The 24,406-nt window shown below is 38.7% G+C and overlaps 1 protein-coding gene across 2 annotated transcripts in view; it reads left to right on the forward strand.

The window, feature by feature from the left end:
* LOC113988286 (glutamyl aminopeptidase) overlaps window positions 1-23,698 on the forward strand; it is a 33,922-nt gene extending 10,224 nt beyond the window's left edge. The window contains exons 4-20 of one of the 2 annotated variants that reach the window (XM_027721727.2): window positions 2,223-2,343; window positions 4,466-4,620; window positions 5,260-5,373; window positions 7,038-7,172; window positions 10,249-10,314; window positions 11,697-11,762; window positions 13,083-13,234; window positions 16,066-16,145; window positions 17,796-17,923; window positions 18,041-18,096; window positions 18,918-19,068; window positions 19,667-19,740; window positions 19,837-19,938; window positions 20,047-20,217; window positions 21,992-22,132; window positions 22,951-23,029; window positions 23,276-23,698. In XM_027721727.2, the coding sequence (XP_027577528.2) occupies window positions 2,223-2,343; window positions 4,466-4,620; window positions 5,260-5,373; window positions 7,038-7,172; window positions 10,249-10,314; window positions 11,697-11,762; window positions 13,083-13,234; window positions 16,066-16,145; window positions 17,796-17,923; window positions 18,041-18,096; window positions 18,918-19,068; window positions 19,667-19,740; window positions 19,837-19,938; window positions 20,047-20,217; window positions 21,992-22,132; window positions 22,951-23,029; window positions 23,276-23,416 (1,932 nt within the window). In that variant the 3' untranslated portion in view covers window positions 23,417-23,698. The remainder of the gene's footprint in view (window positions 1-2,222; window positions 2,344-4,465; window positions 4,621-5,259; window positions 5,374-7,037; window positions 7,173-10,248; window positions 10,315-11,696; window positions 11,763-13,082; window positions 13,235-16,065; window positions 16,146-17,795; window positions 17,924-18,040; window positions 18,097-18,917; window positions 19,069-19,666; window positions 19,741-19,836; window positions 19,939-20,046; window positions 20,218-21,991; window positions 22,133-22,950; window positions 23,030-23,275) is intronic. The other variant, XM_039379892.1, reaches the window with a different exon arrangement.
* Window positions 23,699-24,406: the final 708 nt, after the last annotated feature.

Consider the following 24,406-nt stretch of genomic DNA (forward strand, 5'->3'; position numbering starts at 1 on the left):
TTGAGGACTTGCCTGCACTAGAAAACTTGGGGTTTAAGCGAGGTTAATATCACAACTGTTTCCTTTCTCTTAACATGGACATAGTTTTACCAATAAAAAGTACATGTGTAAGATTATTTTTAATAAAGGGAATCATAAGCTCTATCAAGAAAAATTACCTTTTACCTAGGAAAACCAGACTATCTTTAGAGTTTTAAATTAGATATTTAGAAAGTCATTCTTCTAACCTTTCCAAGGTTTCCTAGACACCTTTCCAAGGTGTCCAAGAACTTTGAAGCCCAGCTGAACAATGAGGAATTTAGATTCACCAGCAGGAGTTTGCTGTGTCAATTTCTAGCAACAGAAAAGTCCAACAAAAAGTATCATTGTGATCCTTAAATTGCTTTCATAAACAGCAGCAAGAACATACAGCTCATGGTAAATTATTCAAATGGTAAATTATTTAAAAACTCTGCTGTTCACTCTGAAAGCTCTAATGAAGACGTTAATGGAATCAATGGTGGGAAATGTACCTATAGCTGGAAACAGTGCTCCTGAGCTGATTACCTGTCAGGTACCAAATGTCTGGTTTGGAAAATCACAGAGGAGGTTATACAAATAAACCCAGAGTCAGTTCTAGTGCATGCTGAAGGTTTTGGAAACCATTAATATGGATCAGCTAGGGGACTGAAGGCTGCTAAATTGGGTAAAGAGCTTACAGAAGTGGAAATTGCAAATTGTAAATTGTAATTGCAAACTGACCCTGGGGGAAATCCCCTGCCTAGAATGGATTCCCAATTGAACCCCATAAGCTTTTTTTGGTTTTGTTTTTTTTCATTCCAGCTTTATTTCTGACCACTTTGCCACCCTCCCCTCTCATTGGAGGAAATGTAATTTCATGGTATTGAAATCAATGTGTAGTCAGGCTCCAAGAGAGCTCTTAAAATAGACCAGCTCCTTTGCTCAGCTTGGGCCCTAAATGCCTGGCTGTAAGACAGCACTGAGGAGTAAACAAGCCACACCGACATAGCCAGATGAATGTGGCCCATTCATAAGAGTCACAGAGCTGGCAAAATGAGATGGATCGTTTTTCCTAAAACCAGAAACTTTGCCCCATATAGAGATCTCTTACTTTCCACAGTGGAAATATTTAGGGCCAGTGAAGAGAAGAGCCTAGAGCTCCTGCAAGCTTTGGGACAAAGAGATTGAGGGAAAGACCCTCAAGAAATTCTGTAATTCTGAATTCAAACTTTGTCTTCAAAATGTGGAGGTAACATCCTGAAAGGTTTTTTCAAGCCGTAGGTAGGCCTCCTCATCATGGATATGGGTGCCATAAGGTCTCTAGTTCTACAGAGTTTGAGGTTTTCTATTGCTTGACAGCAATAGCCAAAGTAGTCCCAGGCACCAAGCCTCAGGGATTGAAAGGTCAACATACAACACACCATTTTTTTGCATTCAGATATGCAAGAGGAGAACAGAAATGGTCACTCATCACACACAGGGCTACCAAACATGCCAGTTTTCCTGGATTTGCCTGTTGGGAAAAGAAAGAGCTGATTTTTGGCTATGTTTTCCTGGGGCAAAGCAACTCAGTGAGCACCACAGCTGTGATTGGGGGGCTGTATGGCCCAAGGTCCTGCATGGGCCAGAATCTGGGAAGAGTGACCGGTCTGGTAAACACACTATCTTCAGAGGATTTGAGATCTTCAAACACACAAGGCCAAGAGGAAACTGTGATGATAGTAGGTAGAAAAGATAGGAAGAAGTTGAAGAAAATAAGGTGTTATGGGCTTCAGACACACTTCAATACAAATGTGCTCCTAAAGATTGGTCTGATGGGATCGGTGAAGATGAATTAACTGCTCAGAAAAAGTGGATCCCTTTTTACTGTGCTTGCCCAGGTTTCCTTCTGGAGAAAACAAGCCCTTGGGGGAGTAGGAATTGGTATGCATCCAGGCCCAGCTCCAAGCTAGGCCACTCTGAGCTTCTGGACATGAGTCTTGACAGTTTTACAATTTAGGTATACTGTGGAAAGCGTGCACAGATTATGTTGGCTTGGTCTCTCTTCTGTACAACATTTGAAAAACTGTTGAATAAATGTGTTAGGGAACAGAATTCAGCGTTCAGGCCAGTCTTTTAGAGAAAACCTCCTGTGTTATAGGTATGTACGCTAAATGCCTTTTCAATTGACACCTTCTGATTTCTTTTAACTGAAAGCTGCTCTAATTGTCTCTATTTTACAGCTGAGAGTTTATGCCCAGCCACAGCAACTACACACGGCACAATATGCAGCAAATGTAACAAAAGTTGTATTTGACTTCTTTGAAGAGTACTTTAATTTGAGCTATTCTCTTCCAAAACTAGGTAATTATTAATATTTATATTTTTCATTCTGTTAATTCAGTGTCATGGTTATGTTGCTCCTACAGGTCTCTGTACTTTTAGTGGAAAACAGCATGAAAGCATTTGGTTGCTAACTGCTTATATTATGTCAGGATATTTTAAAACTGTAGCAATGTAGTTCAAGATGCTCCTAAATGTCACGATGGAAGAGTTGCTCAGTTTACTGAACTGAAGCACTGGTCTTGGCATGGTTATTTTAAAGTGTCTTGTGGAAAGACAGGGCAAGCGTTGGTGTCATCAGCAAAGGAACATCATGAGTTAAAACAGAGCCAGAAATTTCATAAAAATATGTACCACTTCCATGGGAACTTCTGGACAAAACTCAGCTGTGAGATAAGTGAAGATGTAAACTGCCAGAGAGTATGTCATATTATTTATTAACCTTAGTGCAAAGTGGGTGTGTATCAACCTCTTAGAAAGATGAATGTAGTCCAGCATTTAATTTGTAGCTTCTACTGCTGGGCTAAATAAAGACCCAGAAATAAACAAGACCAGGCACACTCTCAAATTTTGCCCATGGTTACAAAATAAGCAGAGAGAAAGTAGTGCATTTGGGCATCCTTTAGCTTGGAATATCTGGAGTATGGATCTGATTTGTGCAATTTGAACTAATAAAGTTGGGAATGTAATCAGCATTTTGGAAATGCCCCTTCCTAAGACCTTCAAAGAGGTAATTTAGTTGGGTTCATGAACTTAAAAGGATGGAAAAATACTAACTGCAAACAAGGCAAGTGAATGTAATGGGGAAAAAAATACCCAAAACTTTGAAGACAAGTAATAGTGCTATGCAAACTTTTTATTGGCTACTTGTGTTTGTACCTATCAGGCTAACCTATATTACTTTAACAAAAGATTTTTACCTCTTCCTTTCAAAACATTATGAGTTTACTGTAAATATCTTTTTGCATTTCAATGACAACTGAATAGGGAAACCAGTACAACATATTGTTCTTTCACACACTGGTCCCCAATAATTATGGGGACTATATCTCACCTATGCTTCATATTCAAACTTTCATTTCCATGAAAGCCTGATGACTTTGCCAGGTAACATATGTATAAGGGCCTGTCTGCACTACAGGGTGGACTGGTATCCCCAGGTCAGCAGTATCAGAAGTATCAGAAGATAGATACCTTTGTACTGTTTTCCTCAGTGTCTATTTGTTGGATCACAAATCTTGACTTACCATGCCATTTGCTCATTATTAGAAGTCATCTGGGTCAAAATTGATGAATCAAATATGTTTCTGCATAATGTTTTATTTAAATATTGTGTTTCACATTGATTTATGGCTTCTGGCATTGCCAGTCTCCTTGTGGTCCTCATTTTGACTATCACTGAAGCCCTTGCCAGACTATCAGCTTTGACTGTGTAATCAAGTTGTTTAATTTATAGTAAGTAATTCCTATCTTCTCGTATGGTGGGGTGAGAGTTGTTCATTCTATTCAGTTTTAAATTCATATGTACTTTTTCACCAACCCACATAGAATGGCTCTGGTCATTATTTGTAGAAGAAAATACCAGTCCAGTTGAGTCTGCAATTCTCATTTAAATCACTATTGATTACTGACCATAAATGAGTGACCCCTACAAATTACCAGGCGTAGAAACAGATGCTGTTCACAACATGGGGGATTTACTTCAGTTAAAATGTCAATAAATACTTTTAATACAACAATGTGACAAACAATGTCCTGCCTCATTATGCTACAAATAGTTTTAGGAGGTTTACTGCCTGCAGCACATCCCCAGACACTAGTATGATTTCTGGAGCCAAAAGTAAGTAATGAGTGATGCACACGTTCACAGAAGTTGGCATAGCATCACCTCACAGGACAGATCCTCAGCTAGGGCAACTGATCCCAGCTCTATGAATCTCAGCAGAGCCAGGGCACTTGCTATCAGCTCCTGTAGGCCAGTTCCCTGCTTCTGAAACACAGACTGTAGCCTGCAGTCCATAGTAGTAAGCCAGAATCAGAAATGGTAAGCAACACAGGCTGTAAATACTGTAAATACAGAGAGAGGACGAGCTAAGTGGCTTAAGGGTACAGTGGTAATCATGTTATCTTTCTTTCAATGCAGATAAAATAGCTATTCCAGATTTTGGGACAGGTGCTATGGAGAACTGGGGGCTGATCACATACAGAGAAACAAACCTGCTGTATGATCCTGAGGAGTCAGCCTCTTCCAACCAACAGAGAGTAGTTGCTGTGATAGCCCATGAGCTCGTTCATCAGGTACATTTTAGGACATGATTAATTTTTAAAGCGTTTCAAATACGTAGTCACAATATTTAATCTTGAAAATACTGTTTTTAACTCCATCTCAGGATCTTTTATGTGTGCTCACAGTCTGCTTGCAAAATATCATGTTAAAACAGATCCCCATTAGAGCTTTAAAATACGACTACTGCCTTGGAATTTTTCTCAGGAAGTTAGATGCTTGGGCCCAGACTGTCAGCCAGCTTATGAAAATCTGTTTGAAATATCTTAAAGGAACTCATTTACATGTGCAGATGTCTCTTTTGGGCAAGCAAATAGGGACAACTAAATACTGTGGAGGCTGTCTGAAAACATATCTTTACAAGCACAAATCATCAAATCAAGAGGCAAAACCTAAAAATATTTTCAGTGGCACATGAATCATTAGCAATCTTTCCAGTAATATGCAATTTTATAATAAAAGTGATGTTTTAACACAAGGCAAGTGTGTTAATTCCTATTTAAGGAATTCCTATTTAAGCCTCAGAGTTATGATAATTTTCATCTGGCAACCGGAAAAAAGTAAGCAAATGACTATTCTGTGTAGAGATGTGAGATACTGAAATGTACATTTACTGTTTAGCTAACACTACATCTTTATGTTTATAATTGTAGTGGTTTGGAAATATCGTAACCATGGACTGGTGGGATGACTTGTGGTTAAATGAAGGATTTGCCAGTTATTTTGAGTTCCTGGGAGCAAATGAAACAGAACCAGATTGGCAAATGGTAATTATTTCTGTCTTGTAGAGGGTTGGCAGGACTGGGAGGAGTATTTCGGAAGGGAATAAAAATGAGACAAGGTTAAGGAAGACACAAAGTGTATTTGTAGAAAACTAACACAGTGCAGTGCAACATGAAGAAAACATTGGTTTAAGCCTTTTCTCTTACCTAGTCAAAGTAAACTTAGTAAAGTTTTAGTCTGCAGGGAAGAGTAATTATTTTTTAATAAGTGAGTCAAGCGTTTAGTTATGATTACGGCAAATAACACCTAGATGGATTCTGGAGCCTTAGCAACTTTGCAAGATTGTTTAAAGGTTTAACTCTGAAAGAAGGAGATTTAGTTCTTCATGGGACTTATGACTGTTATCTGATCTGGTCAGGGTTGAGAACCTGCGCCTGTCTCCACAGCTTGGGCTACTTGTCAAGGAAAATATCAGACTCCCATTCAGCTTCTGCCAGCATTTTAAGTGTCATTTCAATTGCTCCAACTCAGACAATCTTTATTCTGTGCAGTGCAAAAATAGGTAGTGAGATGGCCTACAGTCACACTGTGCAGCAGAACCAACTCCAGACACTTTAAGGGGGTTGCAAAGAGAGTAGCCTTAAGCACACATTAGATTCTGAGGAACAACAGAAGTGTGTGAATAAAGGGAGGCTTCTTGCTCTTTCCTTCCTCCCCTCCCAAACAGATGTGATGGCACATAGCATGCATAGTTCCCCCAGGTGTCCAGGTGTAATGAGATTCTGGCTACTAAGAAATATACACCATATGCCAGTGGAAGGAAGCAGAGAAGATTTTGCATAGCTTGAGTCTATTTTGTAATCTACTATCCCCTTAGCCTAGTGACTTCAGAAGCAGGCAGTGCCTACTTGGTGCTTTCCCTGCCCCCCTTGCTCCTCCTCATAAATATCTCTTGTGATCCATGTTATATGAGGCTGAGAAAAAAATCATTCCTGGGTCACTTTTATACTTTGAAGTAGAGGATCTGTTATCCTAACTACACGAGAAACATTTTTATTACTGAGTTTAAAATTTAAAAGCCCTTTTTTGTATCTGGATAACATATTAATTTAAGATCTAGAGACAGTTCAATGTTATCATCCTCATGAGTATTAGAAGAGGAAAACCAAACTGAAATTTAGCCTTTTTTGGTCAATATTTATTAGACAGTACAGGTATTTTGACTGCTGACCACCTAATATTAAAAAAAATGAAAATCACTTTAAAAATAATTATAAGCTTTGGGATGGGGAACCCTGCCTCCTTCTTTCCTCTTTCCTTCCTACCTAGCTCTATTTTTGCAAGAGAAGCCCATAATGCTTTACAAATATTGTCACACTGCTGAAATTGGTAACACAGCCTACTTTTTTTGCTTACTGGGAGTGGAGGGAGAGTGGGCTGGGTGTGTTTGTGTTGTGTGTGTTCCCTGTGTTGATACACACAGGAAAACAGGATTTGCAAAAGGCAGTTTATCTTAGCTAGGGAAAAACTTTATCTCTCCCCACTCAGATGTAAAGCAGGAGTTTGCAAGTCCCTCTTTAGAGGGCATGAAATCTCATTCTATTTCCAAATGCCTCTCCCTAGAAAAGTTGCAGTTCAAGCTACCTATTTGAGAAGTTAGACATATATTCCTACCTTTGTTTCTATTCTAATGTCTTCTGTTTCTCAGCTTGAACAGGTTTTAATTGACGATGTGCTTCCTGTACTGAAGGATGACTCTTTGCTGTCTTCCCACGCAATTGTGGTTGATGTGTCATCTCCAGCTGAAATCACCTCTGTGTTTGATGGGATATCCTACAGTAAGGTAGGAAATCCTCCTATTGTGACTTTGGATGTAAAAGAAAGTGGAGGCTTTGCAGAGGAGATAAAAGTCAGGGGTGCTTGTAATCATGACTCCTGATTCACTTGAGCTGTGTCTGTGCAAACCTTTCTTCTGGGACATTCCCAACTGTTGTCGGTGCTGATGCAGTTAAAAGCAACTGTTGAGAGAAGCAGCGCAGCCACAGCCTTGGTCAGCCACTGTGCACCATGCAGACCTGCTCACAGCATGCAGACCTGCAAGAAAATCACAGTATCCGCAGCTTCTGCCACTAGAGTTGTTGGTTTTAAAATGAAATTAAACCAGCTTGTTGCTTTCCCTCCAAGCTCCCATTATCAGCTAAACATAGAGTATATATTGCATTGACTTTTGCTTTAGCTGTGCTACAGTCTGTAAACGTAGTTACTACTTTTATTAACTAGATTTGATCCATCCATTTCCATCAGTTTTGTGTTCTCAGTTGTTAAATCCTCTATCCAACAATACAACCAGTATTTATTGCATCATAAATGCTTCACAGTCAAATCATAAACCATGTGAAAACCTGCATTGTGTAACACTGTTTTTAAATCAAACTAGCAAAAGTCATGAAACATACAGAGCTAAATCAAATACTCTGAACCAAAATGTATTTCAGTGTTGAGCTAAGCAAGACATACACTTTTGCAGGGTCTGAAAAAACAATTGAAGAAAAAAAAATCCTAGCTTTTACTCATCTCTTTGTGCCTAGAGAATTGCTACATTAACTCATTTTTTTTTTAAGCGAAAACACTTGAGGACTTGTGCATTGTTTGGGAACAGTTTGCTTGGGATATAATTTGGCTTGGGATATAATTTGGCTTGAAAGAGAAAGTATTTGCGTAGATTTAGCTCAAATTACTGTTGGTATTTATATATAAATGCGTGACAAAATTAACTTGTTTCTTTTTAGCTTTATTTTGGCTTCTCTTTCACATTTTTCTTATAAAAACAATCTTCTCTTGATAATATTCATCACTAAACAAATAAAGAATAATTTGGAATGCTCTCTGTTAGTCTTACCAGAACAATTACAAGGCTTATACAATCCTAAAACTCTAATGAATTGCCTAAGGGTCTATGGAGCCATTGCAGTGTATTCTGTAACGGAGCCTCTAACTGCTGTATGATCCATAGAGCATTGTATGCCTAGGAAATCTCTACTAGAGTAGAGCTCGTGACTAAACAATTAATGTATATAATTTTTTTAATCTGGTCTTAAAAAGTAATTGCATCTCACCTTTTTTCCAGTCTAATCTTCTCCTTTAGTTTGAAAGATTTTATTGAAGTAACAATGAGAATTTCTGTCTTTGGAGTTCAAACTTTGCAAATCTTTTCAGCAAACAGATACTTAAGTAAGTTGTGCTAGAAATTTGCTCTTGGACCTCCATATTTTCTGAGTCTCCCAGCTAAAGAAGTTTAGGATTCATGTTCCATATTTCTGCCAAAAACAAATCTTGTCATATACTTGGCAATTACTATGACTCTCTATAAGTTCTGTGGGTGTTGATAAAGACTGCCCCTTACATCCCCATCAGAGTAGGTCACTTTCTGGAGCCTCCCCAAATAGTCGAAAGAAAGGAAAGTTATTAAAACACTGGAGTTCCTATAATCAGTGATTTTGTTAGGATGAGTTTTTCTCAAACACACTCCATCATGGACTACAGAGGAATGACAAGAGTAGGGGAAAGACACGATGGAAAGAAAGAAAGGAATGACAGTAGTAGAAAATGCAAGGAACTAACTATGCATTACAATTTGAAGCAAAAGAAATCTCCAATGTTTCCAAATGTATGCATAAGTGTGTATTTCTACTGTGACTTTTAATATAAATGGGAGGGGACAGTTTATGAGAGGTGATTTCAGATGAGAAGTGACTGACAGATAAAGCTGAGGAACTGAGGTACCCTAGTACATACACATGGCCTTATGATCACCATTAATCATAAGCAGCCTTATAATTACCATTAATGGATATCCGTTCTAAATTTTACTGAATTATTTTTGAACATGTTCCATGGCAAACACATTAAATTTCTATATCCGAAAACAGTCCTCTGCTGACCACCTTGACTCTGCAACAATAGCCTGAAAAGCAGTTTGAGGCATATCTGTTCAAACAGTCCCTCTGCCATGACTCGTGCAGTAGTTATTCTCAGACACGTAAAGAGAGGAAACAGGATTTACTGAGAATTCATATAACATTCTTGTTTTCATGGGACAACTAGATTTTTAAACTATTTGTAGCACTAGGGTCTCAGCTGCCCTTTAATTTTGTTCAGAAAATGAAAACATGCTAATCCTCAAATCATATTTTGCATTTTAGACTGGGTTTGCACTGCTTTTTTTTTCTGTCATTTTGTGCCTACTCTGTTCTTTGTTCTACATGAGTCTTCTACTTCCCTCTCCTGTCTTCCTTTTGTTTCTCTCTTCTTTCAAAGCCCTAATTTTTTCAGGGTTTTTCTGTGACATCCAAGTAACTTCCCTGATCACAATTCTACCCTGCTTAAGAGGCCAAAGCTCTTGCACCAGTCCTCAGAAAATCTCCTTCTTAATCTTGAAATGGCATCCCCAACATGTAAAGCCCCAGACTTGCAGCATTTTTGGAGTTCCCTACTTGTTGGATGTTCAGCAGAAGTGTCTGCCTCTGTCAGGCTGTTCCCCTGACAGGGCTACTTCCCCAGCTGCCCTCACCCCTGTCCTGTTCAAAATGAAACAGGGAGCCCTGCTCACAGAAACTGGCAGAGTGGCAGGACTGTAACCCCCAGCAGAAGGGCTTAGTAGCCCTTCCACCAAACACAGCTGAACTTAGAAACAAGTATCTGATCACAACTGAAGACCAATTCCCACATCCACAATTAAACTCCACCAGGCAGGCACATGCCATGCTGCAAAGGAAGTAGAAAACACACTTCTTTAGTTTCATGGATGGTTTCTATTTTTGCCTTATAGAATACTCATTCACATGTTGCTTTTTAGGTGAATGGAAATCCAGTGTTAGAGCAGTGTGGAATAACCTTCTCCCCTTTCCCTTTGTCCATAGGGTGCATCTATCCTCAGAATGCTTCAAGACTGGATTACACCAGAGGTCTTCCAGAAAGGCTGTCAGGTAAGGCTGTCACCAAAACCTGCTGGACATAAAGCCCATCCTCACTACCAAAGCCATTATTCAAAAGCTGAGTATCAGAGATCCTGGTATTAGTAGCAAAAGTATTTAATGCATTTCAGTACTGAGTACATGGAGGGGAAGAAGTTCCATGCTCCCACAGAAGCAGGAATGTGAACTGCATTAAGGTTTGGTAGCCTGTCAGCAAGGACCTAAATTCATGACAGCTTTTAGTGGAGAAACCTACTCCACCCCATTGTTACCCTGTTGTCAGCTAGGATCCCCTCATTCAGCTGTAAAGCACGTCTGTAGCTTCATATGGCCAGTATCCTCCAACCCACACAAGCCTGCTATGTAGGGACACAACAGGCATAAACTCATCTGTGCCCTGATGCAGGGACACTACCAGCCCTAGAAAGTCAAGGTAACAGGGGGTAGAAAAGGGTTGCACACTTCATAGTCCTTTCTTTTGGAGTGCAAATGTGTTGCTACAAAATTAGGGAAAGAAGAAATGGGAGAAAGAAGCCCTCCCAGAAGGAGGAAGTTTATCTGTCCTTTCCTCCCAACCAGCATCGGTTGTCTCTACAGAGTTTTGCAGGTTTACCGCATTTGTTCTTACTTCCGTCCCTTCAGGACAGCACATCTATAGGGTGCTACAAGACATCTGTATTTTGCTTTATTTCCGCTTTTATATATTCAATCGGGACAGTTACACGGGATAGGAAAATACAGCCACCTTGTCCCCGAGAGCCTAACACTTCCCCTTCTACCTTCACGAGCATTAACGTAGGCAGCTGTGGCTAACAGCGAAACTAACAGCACCATCTACTGACTGAACTTCGCCAGGGTCGGGTAACAGCGTAGGAAAACACTAAGCAGCCAGGTAAGACATAGGACAGGAATAGAGTTTAGGAGGTGCAAACACTTCGCTGGATACAATTGTTCCTTGTAATAGTTGTTTCGATCACAACTTAAAGGTGATCTTTAAGGTGACTTTCGTACTTCCACTCCAAGTGCACAGCTAGGGAAATCTCCTGAATTAGCTTCCTTCTGCTAAACAACATCTTACATTAGACAGAAATTTGCAACAGGGTATGTTCGTGTCCCTTCAAACAAAATACAAACAGCTCTTCAACTACAAATTTATTTGTATTAACAAGTCACACCGGAAAAGGCTGACTTTTAACGTTTTGAGATGCATTGCAGAGCAGAGGATCTTCATCAGCTGAATATTAATCCATTTAACCTTCTACTCACTATACTACCACCCATGGGTACTCTGTACAACTGATTGAAACTCTCTGTACAACTGAATATGTGTACTGTTTTCATAGGCAAAAAAGAAAGACCTGGTAGTACTTTCACAGCCTTCTACTTCTCTCTAGGCATATTTGAAGACCTACCATTTCCAGAATGCCAAGACACAACAATTTTGGGAAGCTCTGGAAGAGGTATGTTTTGCATCAATCCAAGCCCTTGCTAATAAATAAAAATAAATAAATAAATAAATAAAAATAAATAAAAATCACACCCACTGATTTCAGTTTCCCAAACTTTTTGTATTCTGTACCTCTCCTGTCACTAAGAGATCACAATAGAGGCAGCCTCCTAGTGTATTCCAGTATATCTTAGTTCCACCAAATATATATAATTTTCTCTTTTTTTTTTTTTTTTTTGCATAAGATCGTGGGAGTGGAATAAGAAACAAGAAAGGAGGCCTTGTTTACAAACAGCCTGCAACTGAAACATTTCCCCCACAACTTGAACTCATTTCATTTTGTGAAAACACCACTCATCCACCAGACACGTGCACCCCATACTCTCCCTTTTCTCTAACCAGATTCAGCTGTTTGAAAGCTCTCAGTAGTATCAATTCCCAAGTAATTTTGGTGCTTATCTGCCTCTCTAGCTTTTGAGTCCCATCTGGGTCATTGTCAGTGCCACCATTTTCTGATCTTTGCTTTTCTTTGAGGCTGGGCTATTTCTTTTCATCTATCTCATTACCCCCAAACCCCACCTACATACTACCAAGTTCTTCCTTGATATTATTTCCTTTCTTTCCACCACTGTGGACACTCACACTGCCCAAGTCATGCTTTTGTGTCTCTTTTCTAGCTCCCATCTTCTCCTTAGTCCCAGACTTCTTCCTGCTCAGCAGGACTTCTTCCTACTTTCTCTCTGGTGCTCTGCATCTCCATATCATCTACCTCATCTTGAGAAGGAAACAGTGACCATAGCTCCCTTTCCTCACAGGTGGCATCCTGGGGAAGCAGTGGCAGCTTTCTCCAGCTTCAGTTCCTAGGACAGACGTTCACAGTCCACATAATGAATCAAATGGGTCAAATTTTACATAAGTGCAGCTGCTGGTGGTTAATACTGGCTGTTCCTTCGCACTGAAAACAGGACACACTGCAAAGAGACTTCTGGCTTGGAAAAATCTCACTGTGTCTTTTTTGTCCTGTTCAGTTATTCCCTCAGAAAAAATGGAGAGATCTTAGAGCATGCAAGGGGCCTCAAAGTATTTCTTGTCCATGTTATTGACCAGTCAGTCTTCCGTCCACGCACTTCTCATTTCTTGTCTGTGTTTAAGTTTTCAACTCACTCTTTCAATGACACCCTAAAAGGATTTAATGGAGCATTTTTTGTGCTGAACCTGTTCTTTCCTCTGCCCCTTTCTGCTCTTTTTTTTCTCAATACCAGAGATATTTAATTTTTTTTCCTCTTTGTACTGAATCTGCATTTTCACTGCAACCTTCTTCCATCATTCATAGGCAAGTAATAAACCTGTGAAGGAAGTCATGGACACATGGACTAGACAGATGGGCTACCCTGTTTTGGAAATGGGGGATAATTCAGTATTCACACAGAAACGTTTTCTCTTGGATCCCAGTGCGAATGCTTCTTATCCTCCATCTGATCTTGGGTAAGTTCCTGCTGTAAATGTCTGTTCAAAACAGGTAGAAATACTGTGCATATACCCTTTTCATCTGACTTATATGTAGGTTATGTTTTGCTCATTCTTGCTAAACTTACTCTCAGCATTTATTTTAAAAGGAAGACAGGAGGAAGTTAGATACAAATATTTCAAATTTAGGACAACATCAGCCCTTTGTCTCAGGGTTTTTCTTTCTCAAATGCAGCAGAATAAAATAGGACAAGATCTCTCAGAAAACCTTATTTGCACACAGACAACTCAGATTATTGCAAATTGTCTGTTGAATCACTGCAAATTATAATCTCTCAGACTAAGAAAACTAATACAAAATTGTTCAGAAATCAGATACTATGACCCAAATATTTTACATGACAGTAGTTTATTGCCTTTCCTATATGGTGTAGGATCTATAATATATCACAGGATCTTCACATACAATACAGGGTCTTCTCTGCATGTCTTTAAAACATGATTTAATGTGAAGTAGCTGGTCATGTATAAATTTCATTAATCCTAATCAGGAGCTATTTTTTTGATATTTTCCTTAGGATGTATTGCCTAATTTTACTCATTTAAAATGTAGTTGTCTAGTCAAAGTTAGCCATCTTGGGCTCTTATGTGACCAGACAGACACCTGTAGACGTTCATCTACCTGTTCAAGACAGGTGGCATACTGTATTGGAGCATATTTTTTAAATAACAGACGATTGATCTGAAGGGAAATGAACTCTATGTGTGGGTTGGTGGACCTGCACAGGACAGTGGCGTGGCTGCACCATGGCATTAAGCAGATGAATAATTTTTCAGATCTGGCATTGTGTAATTTCATAGCCAGCCCCAGTTCTGAGGCAGTACAACTTCATTAACCTTTCACTGAAAGAGATTCAAATTAATCCATGTTAGGAAGGTTTTGTTCCTTGAACTGGATCCTGGACCAATCAATTAAATCAGTAAAACTTGCCAGTATGAAGCAGGACTAAATATACCCAAACGCATTTTTTCCATTAACTTCTACTAGCTCTTTTAATTCAAAGGACAAGAACAAGGACCCTGAGATTAGCTCAGCTGGTTCGAGCATGGTGCTAATAACACCAAGGCTCTGGATTTGATTCCCCTATGGGCCATTCATTTAAGAGTTGGACTTGATGATCCTTGTGGGTCCCTTCCAACTCAGAATATTCTGTGATTCTGTGAAGGAGAAAATGAAGAAACAGAAGAAACGGTTGTGACCACTCTATTTCCTTCTGATTAAAAAGAAAAAAACTTGAGCAATGAGAAGGCCCATGCTATTGGCAGTTTTGGATAGGTATCAAAAGAGTTGGAATGAGATAACTAACTACCTGTGTATTTGCAACATTACACTTCTCCCAACCTAAGCAGAAGATTTCATAGACTCAAAGTACAGCACTGTGCCATCCGAAGGGTGGTGTTACAGACTATTCAGGCAAAAATACTTCTTTGTATTAAAAAATTTGATTTACTGCACTATGCTCTGAAGTAGCAGACTCCGGAATCCTACTTTTGCTTGACTTCAGCGTTTACAGTACGTTACAATTTGCCATTTCTAAAGTAGAAATCCTAGCACTGTTCCTACCTTAATCTGTTAAGAAGCTGTGTATTGTTCCTGCTATCCCCAAAGTGAAAGTGGAAGGTTTTTTCTGAATATGTAGTTTTTATAAATTAATTTTGAAAACTCCCCATAATATATATTATAATGCTGATATTACCTATGCTGTGACAGACTGACTCCCTTGCCTAAGGTCAATTCACCAAAAAATCAAAACCTCCTCCTTCCACCATCACAGATGGGGATGAGAAGCTCCTGAAGAGATCCTACCCCAGATGGAACTGGCCTGTTTCATGTGCAGGTGCAGGGTTTCATTTAAGCAGAGAAAACTCCAGGTCTTGTGTATGCTTTATTCTCTGAACTCTGCAGGAATAGAATTCCAAGCTGCTGGCTTGTTCCAAGCTTGTTTGGCTTGAAAAAGTCCTCTCCTGCATGTTGGCACTCCAAAGAAATGGAAGTTCAAAAACTAGTACTCTCAAAGTAGTGCTGCTGGGCAAATGCATAGCTTCAGCACAGCGTGTTAGGAACACATAAGGACACAGCTAATACATCAAAAGTACTTATGTATGTCATCTCAAGAACATGAAAACTAAATAAAATTCTTCCTGTAAAGGGTGGGTCATCACACACCCTCATTAAATGCATTTACAAAAATCGAGTTTGTATTAAAAGAAATCATATATGGGCTTTCTCTTGGGGAAACAGTACTGGAGCTTCTGGCCAAACAATGACAACTCTAAATTCCATTGCAGTAAGCTCCATAAGAGAACTAGTAAAACCCAGAAGTGTATTAAATCTGTTAACATATTTTGTTTAGCAGATACAAAACAATAGATCTTTCTATCAAGAGGAGATACCATAACTTTCTTTTTTGTATTTTCTGGGAGTTAATGACCATTCACTTAACCCAGGGTTGTTAAGATGACTTAGATTTTCCCATAGCACTTGTCACCAAGGGATTTAAGGCGGAAGAAAAATCTCCCTGGGATGAACTAACATGGAACAGCAGCTGACTGCTCAAAAGGGCTCAGTAATTTTAGCAGGCCTATGCAGATGGCTGTGCAGGTGTGCTCAAAGCATGCTCTGCTGTTCTACTTCCCTGACTCTGCTGTCCCACTTTCCTGACTGCCAGGCCACAGTCTTGGTCAGGCTGTGTTGTGGCTCCATCCCACGTACTGGACATACTGGAGAGGGTTTTTCACCATTTGGTTTCAAATGTCATTTGATTTTCTTTCCCTTTAAATAATTTCAGTTACAGATGGAATATACCAGTGAAATGGAGAGTTGGGAGTTCAACAAATTATACTTTGTACAATGCATCAGATTCTACAGGTAAACTTCATATTCTCTTTTAAGTGTCCTTTACAAGAAATATAACACAGAATTACTTTCATACTTTTCACTTTTCAGATCCAGGAACCAGCACACAGCTTGGTTGGACTGAAGTTGGTAGTAATTTCTGTGAAAAGATTACTATTCCCCCTGTACACACATTATGTCAATTTAGCCACAGTACAGTATGGTTCTTAAGCATCTGTTTAAATACAGTCCTATTCACAGAAGCATCTAAGCATACTCTTAATTATAATGTGCTAAAATCAATTGGACTTAGATATGCCCTTTGTTGAGTCTAGGAAAAGAGGTGAAGTGGAACGCTGATGAATGCATCTGTGGCATGGTAAACTGGAAATTTTAATTCAGTCAAAGATCTACAAATTATTAAACATCTTTTTTAATGCTGATTTCAGGACTGAGAAAATACCTGTGTGGGTAATTTTGATCATTGTTCTATTATGCAGTCATATCTGAATTTCTCATTCTGTAGCTGTAGTGGACAAAAATGGGGGGGAAACTTTGTTTAGTTTTTCAGTAACATCACATGTTGGAATTTCAGAAATATTACAATCAGCTCATCTTTTCTTCAATTTTTTTGAATGTTACCTATTTAAAATGTAATTTGTCTTTTGTTCTGTTTTTTTGGGGGGGTCGTTATTTTTTTTGCCTGGTTGCTTTTATTATACATACAAAAGCAAACAAAAAAAAGTTTTATGTCATGATAAAAGTCAGAAGTTTACACAAAGGAATTTTCTTTCTCCAATTTCCACATGACATTACAGTGGACTGCAAGGGGCTATTGACTTGAAAAAGCCTGCAAAGGCATGACTACGTGCTTACTTCTACATCCATCAAATTCTTGGCTAGTAAGGCAAACAGCAACTGTAAGGAAAAAATGCCTTTAGAAACACTTGTTTCAGGTCACCCAAATAGAAATGTGCTTTTAACTACAGCCATGCTCAAACTGCAGATTGAAGACCACTGTTTTCAATGAGCAATAGAAAAACTTTCATAACTACCATCATCAACTGGACCAGCCCAAGATTCTGAGAAAGGAACATTTTTCAAGTATTCATTTTAAACAGGAAAATCCCTAAACATGAGTGCTTGAGGAAAGTCTCAACTAATTTGTAATTCCTTTATCTATAACTGCAAAAAATGAATTAATAAAGAATACAGAGAAGAAAACCCTTAAAAAGTTAGTTGAAGCAAACTTAAAAATTAAACTAATGGAGGATAAAATATGATAACTTTGAAACTAACAGTAAACATGAGGATGAAAAACTTTTTAAAAATACATTTGCAAGAACTGTTTCTTTGCAATTTTTTACTTCTTACAATGACACTAAATCTCACTGTTCTCACCCTAGTCAAAATGATCTCCATTTTAAATTTAACAAACTAGCTGGCCCAAGTAATTACCACAATTCCTTGTTCTAATACAGATGCTGCTATTCATTAAAGTCTATAATAACTCATCTTTCCTCACAGCCATTTAAAAATAAGTAAATAAATAAAATTAATGTTTGGATCTTATTTTGATATTCATTAAAACCAAATAATACTCTTGGAGTCAAGGAATTTCCAATGAGTTCTGTGTCATACAAGATGCACAAACTGATCCCTGTTTGTTGGTTTGTTTTGCAGGAATTACAATATCAGCTTCTCCTGATACTTTTTTAAACGTCAATCCAGACCACATTGGATTCTATCGGGTGAATTATGATGGTCAAAACTGGGCCAAGCTAAGCTCTCTTCTGTTCCTAGACCACAAAGTGAGTATCATAATGTTAACCTGTCTGGTGGATCTCTTAGAAGAGATCTGTAAAGGCTGCTTTTATCCTGCAAATAATCTATATACTCTTGATGCCTCTTTTCCTCTTTTCATACAGAACTTTTCAACTGCTGATCGTGCAGGGATTTTGGATGACGCCTTTTCTTTAGCAAGGTAAACTAACTCCCTGCAGAGATTTCAACACAAATTTTTCACCTTCCATTGCTAATAATTAGAATTAACTCAACACGGGTGGTTGAAAGAAGTTTTCTGAATTTGTTACGAGCCTTATTTCTTTGTTGCTTTACTTTGTCCTCCAAAAGGAGTGACCTTAAGTATACATTGCCAGCTTGCATTACCAATGCAATCAAGAGAAATGCTCCCTTTCAGTTACATGGCAAGAAAAAAGCAGGCTTTAATTGCACAGGTCTTAGAAGGGGGTGTTTTTATCATGTAAATAACAATAATAGGAGCACTCCAGAAGAAGTTAGGTATCCAGAAAGCCAGAGGCATGCCCACAATGCATACCAAGGCATTAGGTATCTACCACCTCAGCTATCTTATTCAGAAACTTGATCAGAAACTTCTAGCTCTTGTACGCAGCCATGCTGACACAGATAAATTTTAAGCGACATTCTGTAGCAGCCTCTAAGTCTAAGTCTCCTCAGCCTTTCAGGATGTCTACAGTTATCAATTCCTTTATGTGTGGTGTTAATGTAGTCACTTAAGAGCTACCCACTTCTGGGCACACTGGGCTGCTGCACAACGTGAGCAGTCTTCTCATAACAGTGACAGTTCCTACAGTTTGGCATTGATCAACACTGATCCTCAGTATCTCTTTGGAAAACCTTCCAAGTTACATTCCAGACTACTTTTCCCCTCACAGACTTTACTATTTCAGGCCTTCTAGAGTAAATAGTAAATCTAATATCTTTGAAGAAGCAAGTTCTTCAAATTCATTAAAATAACAGACGTTATGTTTTTTCTTTCCGCAGACCTGGACTCGTGGATTACTCTGTTCCCCTGAACCTCACAAAATACCTGAGAAATGAAACAGAGTATTTGCCTTGGAATAGAGCTATATCAGCTGTAACCTACCTTGCAAACATGCTTGAAGATGATACAAATATCTATCCCCTCTTTCAGGTGAAGAAACAATAAAAAAAACCATTCCTGCATGGGACCACTGCATCTGACAGTTCAGGATTTGTAACAAGAAAAATGTTGAAGTTCCAGTGATTTTCAGTGGTGCTGAATTATCAGTATTTACTTTTTGTAATCTTAAAAAAAAAAAAGAAAGCTAAAAACTGCTCAGTAGTGATATCTGAATCATCTGGATTTTGCATTCAGGACTATGAACCTGAATAAAAGAATTTATGGCTAATTATTTCTATAATCCATCACCATAATACATAATAATCCAGAGTACAGACATTTATTAGTCAAAGCTGTCCTGCATTCGATAAAGAAGCATGTATAAGGCCGCAAAATCTCTGACATCTGTCCTCAGCACAAAGTATGGCTATACCTCAGTATGGCAGGGAGCAGGTTTGTTAATTGACCTAACATACTGAACATGATTTAATGGTCACTAAAACAATTATGTCCTGAACTTGGCATCATCTGTGGAAAACAGTTGTGGCAGTGTGTCCTTGCTATACCCCAGGAGAATAAACTGTGAACACAAATATATTATTCTTTAAAGAAATCTACAAAAGTAACCAACCCCCTTTTTCTACCTCAGCGTTATTTTCGCTCTCTGGTAAAACCCATTGTGGATGAACTGAGCTGGAATGATTCTGGAAGCCATTTGCAGAGGTGGAAGAATCTTATTTTTTCCTTCTCATATTATTGATGGATTCAAACAATGGTAAGCAGTAGGAAAATGTCTCTCCCTCTCTCTCTCTTTTCAAGGCTTCTTCGTGCTTCTGTTCTAGACTTTGCCTGCAGTATGGGTGACACAGACTCTTTGAACAATGCTTCTCAACTCTTCGATAAATGGTTACAAGGAGAACCGTGAGTGCTCACAGCTTTTATCGTGGTGAAGAACACAGCATGTGACTTTGTCACTGATTTCAAGCAGGAAAGGGAGAAGAATATTTAAGCACTGTTTCTTTATTTTAGTATTGCTGCAAATCTCCGACTCATAGTATATCGCTATGGGATGCAGAACTCAGGCAATGAGTCATCGTGGACTTACATGTTCAACAAATACCAAGAAACAACATTAGCCCAAGAAAAAGAAAAGCTGCTATATGGCCTGGCATCAGTGAAGAACATTACCCTTTTGGACAGGTGATTTAAGCATACAAAGATTTCTCTTTTCCTGCAGAAGCAACTGGTTTTTCATTCCCTTCTCCTCTCCTCTGTCCTGTCATTTTTGTCAGATTACAGCATGAGGAAATGCAACACATTTTCAAGACCAATTATCTAACACCCTCCTCTGAGACTGTACTAAAGCAGAAAAAAAGCTTTTTTCATTTAGTGGAAAGATATTGAACATATGGTAGTTCCTGCAAACAGTCAACAGACTTCAGCTCGTCCACCTTCACTGTGCACAATTTTAGCTGCCTAATAGTAAAGCATCAGGAGAAAATTAGTCGTCTGTTTCCTCTATAATCAGTGAAGGGAGGAAGGACTTCCAGAGCACTGCTTATCCCAGACCAGGAAAGGTGCTTAAAATCAATGGGAAGAATTGCCTTTGGGTGTTCTCAGTCACCCTCCATTGACTCCAGAGGGAGTTTACTTAGCCTAGATGTCTGCCTTCTCAGTAGGCAAAATTAAGCAAACAACCTTGAGTTATTGTTACTAACTGTCCCGTGTGAACCTGCAATGCTCCCTGAGGTGCTGTGCAGAGGTACTTGAGCTAGAAACAAAAATATCATATTCATGCTGCCGTGGCACTGATGAGGAGTCTGGATACTGCTCCAGGCCAGTCCAGCTGTCAGACGGGGCAAGCATCTCACCAGGCTGTTGCTCTCCATAGACACACCTGCTACTTTCAGCTTATCTGATAACTATGCATGTAGTTATATAACATAGCTGAGATGCAGGCAAACATCTTCACCAGGGCCATTCACCACTGTGTTGGAGCCCTGACTAAATATCATAAGATGGAGCAATCTCTGCCTAAAAGAGTACCAAGTTTAAAAGAGATTAAATCAGGAAGTGTAGGAGGTTCACGAAGAGTAAATATAAGAGTTAGAGTAATTAAAATAGTGATAGGAAGCAGGTGTATTCCTAAATTCTTTTTACCACAACATCCATAATCTAAGCCATTCAATAAATAATAACTGACATGATTAAGACATGAATTAATTAGCTATATCAGCCCATATTTGCAGAAAATAAAAAATCCCCCCTAAACCAGGGAAAATTTGTCACTTAATTTAATACTGAAATAACAAGTAAGGAGAAAAGAGCAAACAGATTGAACAAAATTGCCCCTTATGCATAGGAAAAAGGAAGACAATCCTTAATCCCAGCACACGACACTTTAAAATGGTGTTGTTCTTCTGCAGCTGCTGCTATGAAGCCATGATCAGGTTATTCCTGCAAACGTGCATGCTGGGGGAATCCCTCCACTTTGTCAGTCAAAAACATTTATGCTATGATTGGAACTATAATTTCAGCACTTGCAGGCATGCTCTGCCTGAATGAATTTTAATTTTGTATGGATAAAAGTATCCAAACAAACAGCACGGATGTCAGTGTGAGCAAGCCACTTGTGTGTGTACTCATGGTCCTGTAAGATCATTATAGCCTGGACTACTACTTTTTTGGCTCTTGGCTGCCCAAACAGGCTGAACTACTGACTGATCCAATCTTGTTTTCCCTACTTGACTAAAATATAGGAATAATAATGGCATTTGGCTATTTGCAAGTAGAAACATAAACCCTACCTACTTTCTAAAGAGACTCCTAACTGCCTAGATTTCTTTCAATAAAATTATCTCTTGACACAGTAATGTTTTAGATCCATTTACTTCCCCTTTAAAATGCTGTAGAAAAAAACCTAATATTCCTGTTTGGAAAAGGCTCTCATCAATTCTTATGGTGTTTCCCATAGGTATCTGAAATATATTTACGACACTAACCTCATCAAAAGCCAAGATGTGTTCACAGTCCTGAGATACATCTCATATAACACCTATGGGAAAACAATGGCCTGGGACTGGATACGACTGAACTGGCAATACTTAGTCGACAGGTACTCTAATGAACTCACTGGAAACTGCATCCATCTATAAATCTTGTTACAGGCATGTTTTTTATGGCTGTGTTTTACTATACAGCTATAATCACTGGCCTTTGCAAAATGAAAACTGAAAGCGTATTCAACACAATTATATCCATCTGCTGTGAAAAAGTACTTTGTTGCTAACTTGAAAACCATTCTTTCCCTAAATGATCACTACCAGTAAATCGTGATGAAGAAGTATAGGAAGTTCTACCAAGGCCGTAGAAATCTGGTTATTGCATGGAAATTAGTCAGTCTTGTCTCCACTCTTGCTGCTGATTTCATAACAAGATGACAGCGTACAGAATTTTTTTAAAAATTTTCATCTAATGGTAATAGCAGGCAGCAGACATACGGATCAGCAGTAGAAGTAATAGCAAACCCTTTAGCTTTGCTCCTCCCTATTTGAGTGACTTCACTCTCTTTAGGTTTCCTTTCTAAGTGCTTGGTGGGGGCACGGAAACAGCACATACCGGCAAGTCTAGAGTTGTGAACTGTATTTGTATTGCTGGGCAGCAATATACCTAATTTCCAGCTTGAGACAATAAGTCATTATTTAAAAAGGAAAAAAATCCACCATAAGAGATCACTCCATTAGTAAATGTATTAAAGAACAGCACAGATATTTTATAGGAGTACTATTTTTCAAGAATTTCAAAAAATACTGAAATTTCAATGTATCTGTTTTATTGCAGCACAATTATGAGTTTAAGCTTCAGATAATTACTTGTGCCTTTTCTCTTTCAATAGTTTTGCATGAAGTATCATTTATTAAATTACTTTTCTAGATTCACTATCAATGACAGAACCCTCGGTCGAATAGTAACTATTACCCAAACCTTCAACACCGAGCTCCAGCTTTGGCAGGTATGGTGACAGCACTTTTCTTGGCTTTAAGTCAATATCTTTAATATTCTTCTGGCCCAGAAACTTAGCTTTTTATCCTCTGACTGTGTAAAGCAGCAGGAGTTACTGTAGAACTATTTCAGTGCTACTAACATGAGCTTAAATATCTCTCCCAGCCAAAATTGCCCTTGACCATGTCCTTGTAAAGAGTCACTTGTCCAATAACAGAATTATTTACTTCACGTCAATACTTTTTCTCTTTTCCAGATGGAAAATTTCTTTGAAAAATATCCTAATGCTGGGGCAGGAGAGTTGCCCAGGAGTCAGTCACTTGAGCAGGTGAAGAGCAATATTGAATGGCTAAAAGAAAACAAGGAGGAAATACGTATGTGGCTAGAAGCACAGTAAGACTTCAACGTCTTACTTTGTCAAAAAGACCAGGCAGTCGGATCTTCAAAGATGTTTAGCAATGTGGATTTCTCACCTAGGTACCTCAGAGGACCAAGGCCTAATATTTTTTTCTCCAAACACTCAGCAGACCATTGCCAGAACAATATTTGTGTAGTTGCTTAGCAGGAATAGCTTTAGATTCTGAAAGCTGAATTTGCCTGAACAAATAGGACAAATGTTTAAAGTTACTCAAGGCAGAAGTGATGGCAGAACTGAGGTCCTTACTGATCACTCTGATCTCACTCCTTACACATACCACTCTGAAAAGCTACTCTTGGTTCACGCAGAAGTACATCTAGTACTCTCAGGGATTCCTTTCCAAGCGCACCTCATAAGAGCTTTCTCCTGAAGGAAAGGGAATTAAGCCGTAATTTTAACACTGTCTGAAAATCATCCTCTATATTTATAGCTGTAAAAATTTTACATTTGGGATTTAGATTTGCTTTCTGACACTTCAGAAAGGCCAGTTAAGCTTTCCTCTCCACTGATTTTTTAAGTTTAACTACCAGTACACAAAGGATCAATACTACCAGCTTCTTTTTCAATGTTATTAGTTGGGATTCTGTAGCTTAGGGTAAGGGTTGTCTTGGTTATTTTTGTCTTATTTCTAAATCTTCTCAAAAAAAAAAAAAAAAGAAGGACATGGGGTAGCCAATACTGCAAACAAGATATACTTTACTCACTGTCTCTTTTCTTATGGAAAAATAAAATTAAAAAATCTACCTGAAGTCTCAGTCTTTTTCTAATGAAGTGATAAAATGGCCTGACATATAGAAAAGCAGCTGTTACATAACCCAGCTATGCTGGTACAGATAGCTTCAGGAACTTTTGAGGGGAAAAATCTATTATTTCCTTGGAGAAAACAGAAAAAATGGTAAATGCAGTCAGAGGGAGCAGATGAGTCCCACTGCTTCAATTCAATCGATTGCAGAAGTACAGACACAAAGA

The sequence above is a fragment of the Pipra filicauda genome, unplaced genomic scaffold, assembly GCF_003945595.2.
Source record: "Pipra filicauda isolate LSUMZ 115617 unplaced genomic scaffold, ASM394559v2 scaffold17_size4572894_pilon, whole genome shotgun sequence".
In the NCBI taxonomy this organism is placed as follows: Eukaryota; Metazoa; Chordata; class Aves; order Passeriformes; family Pipridae; genus Pipra; species Pipra filicauda.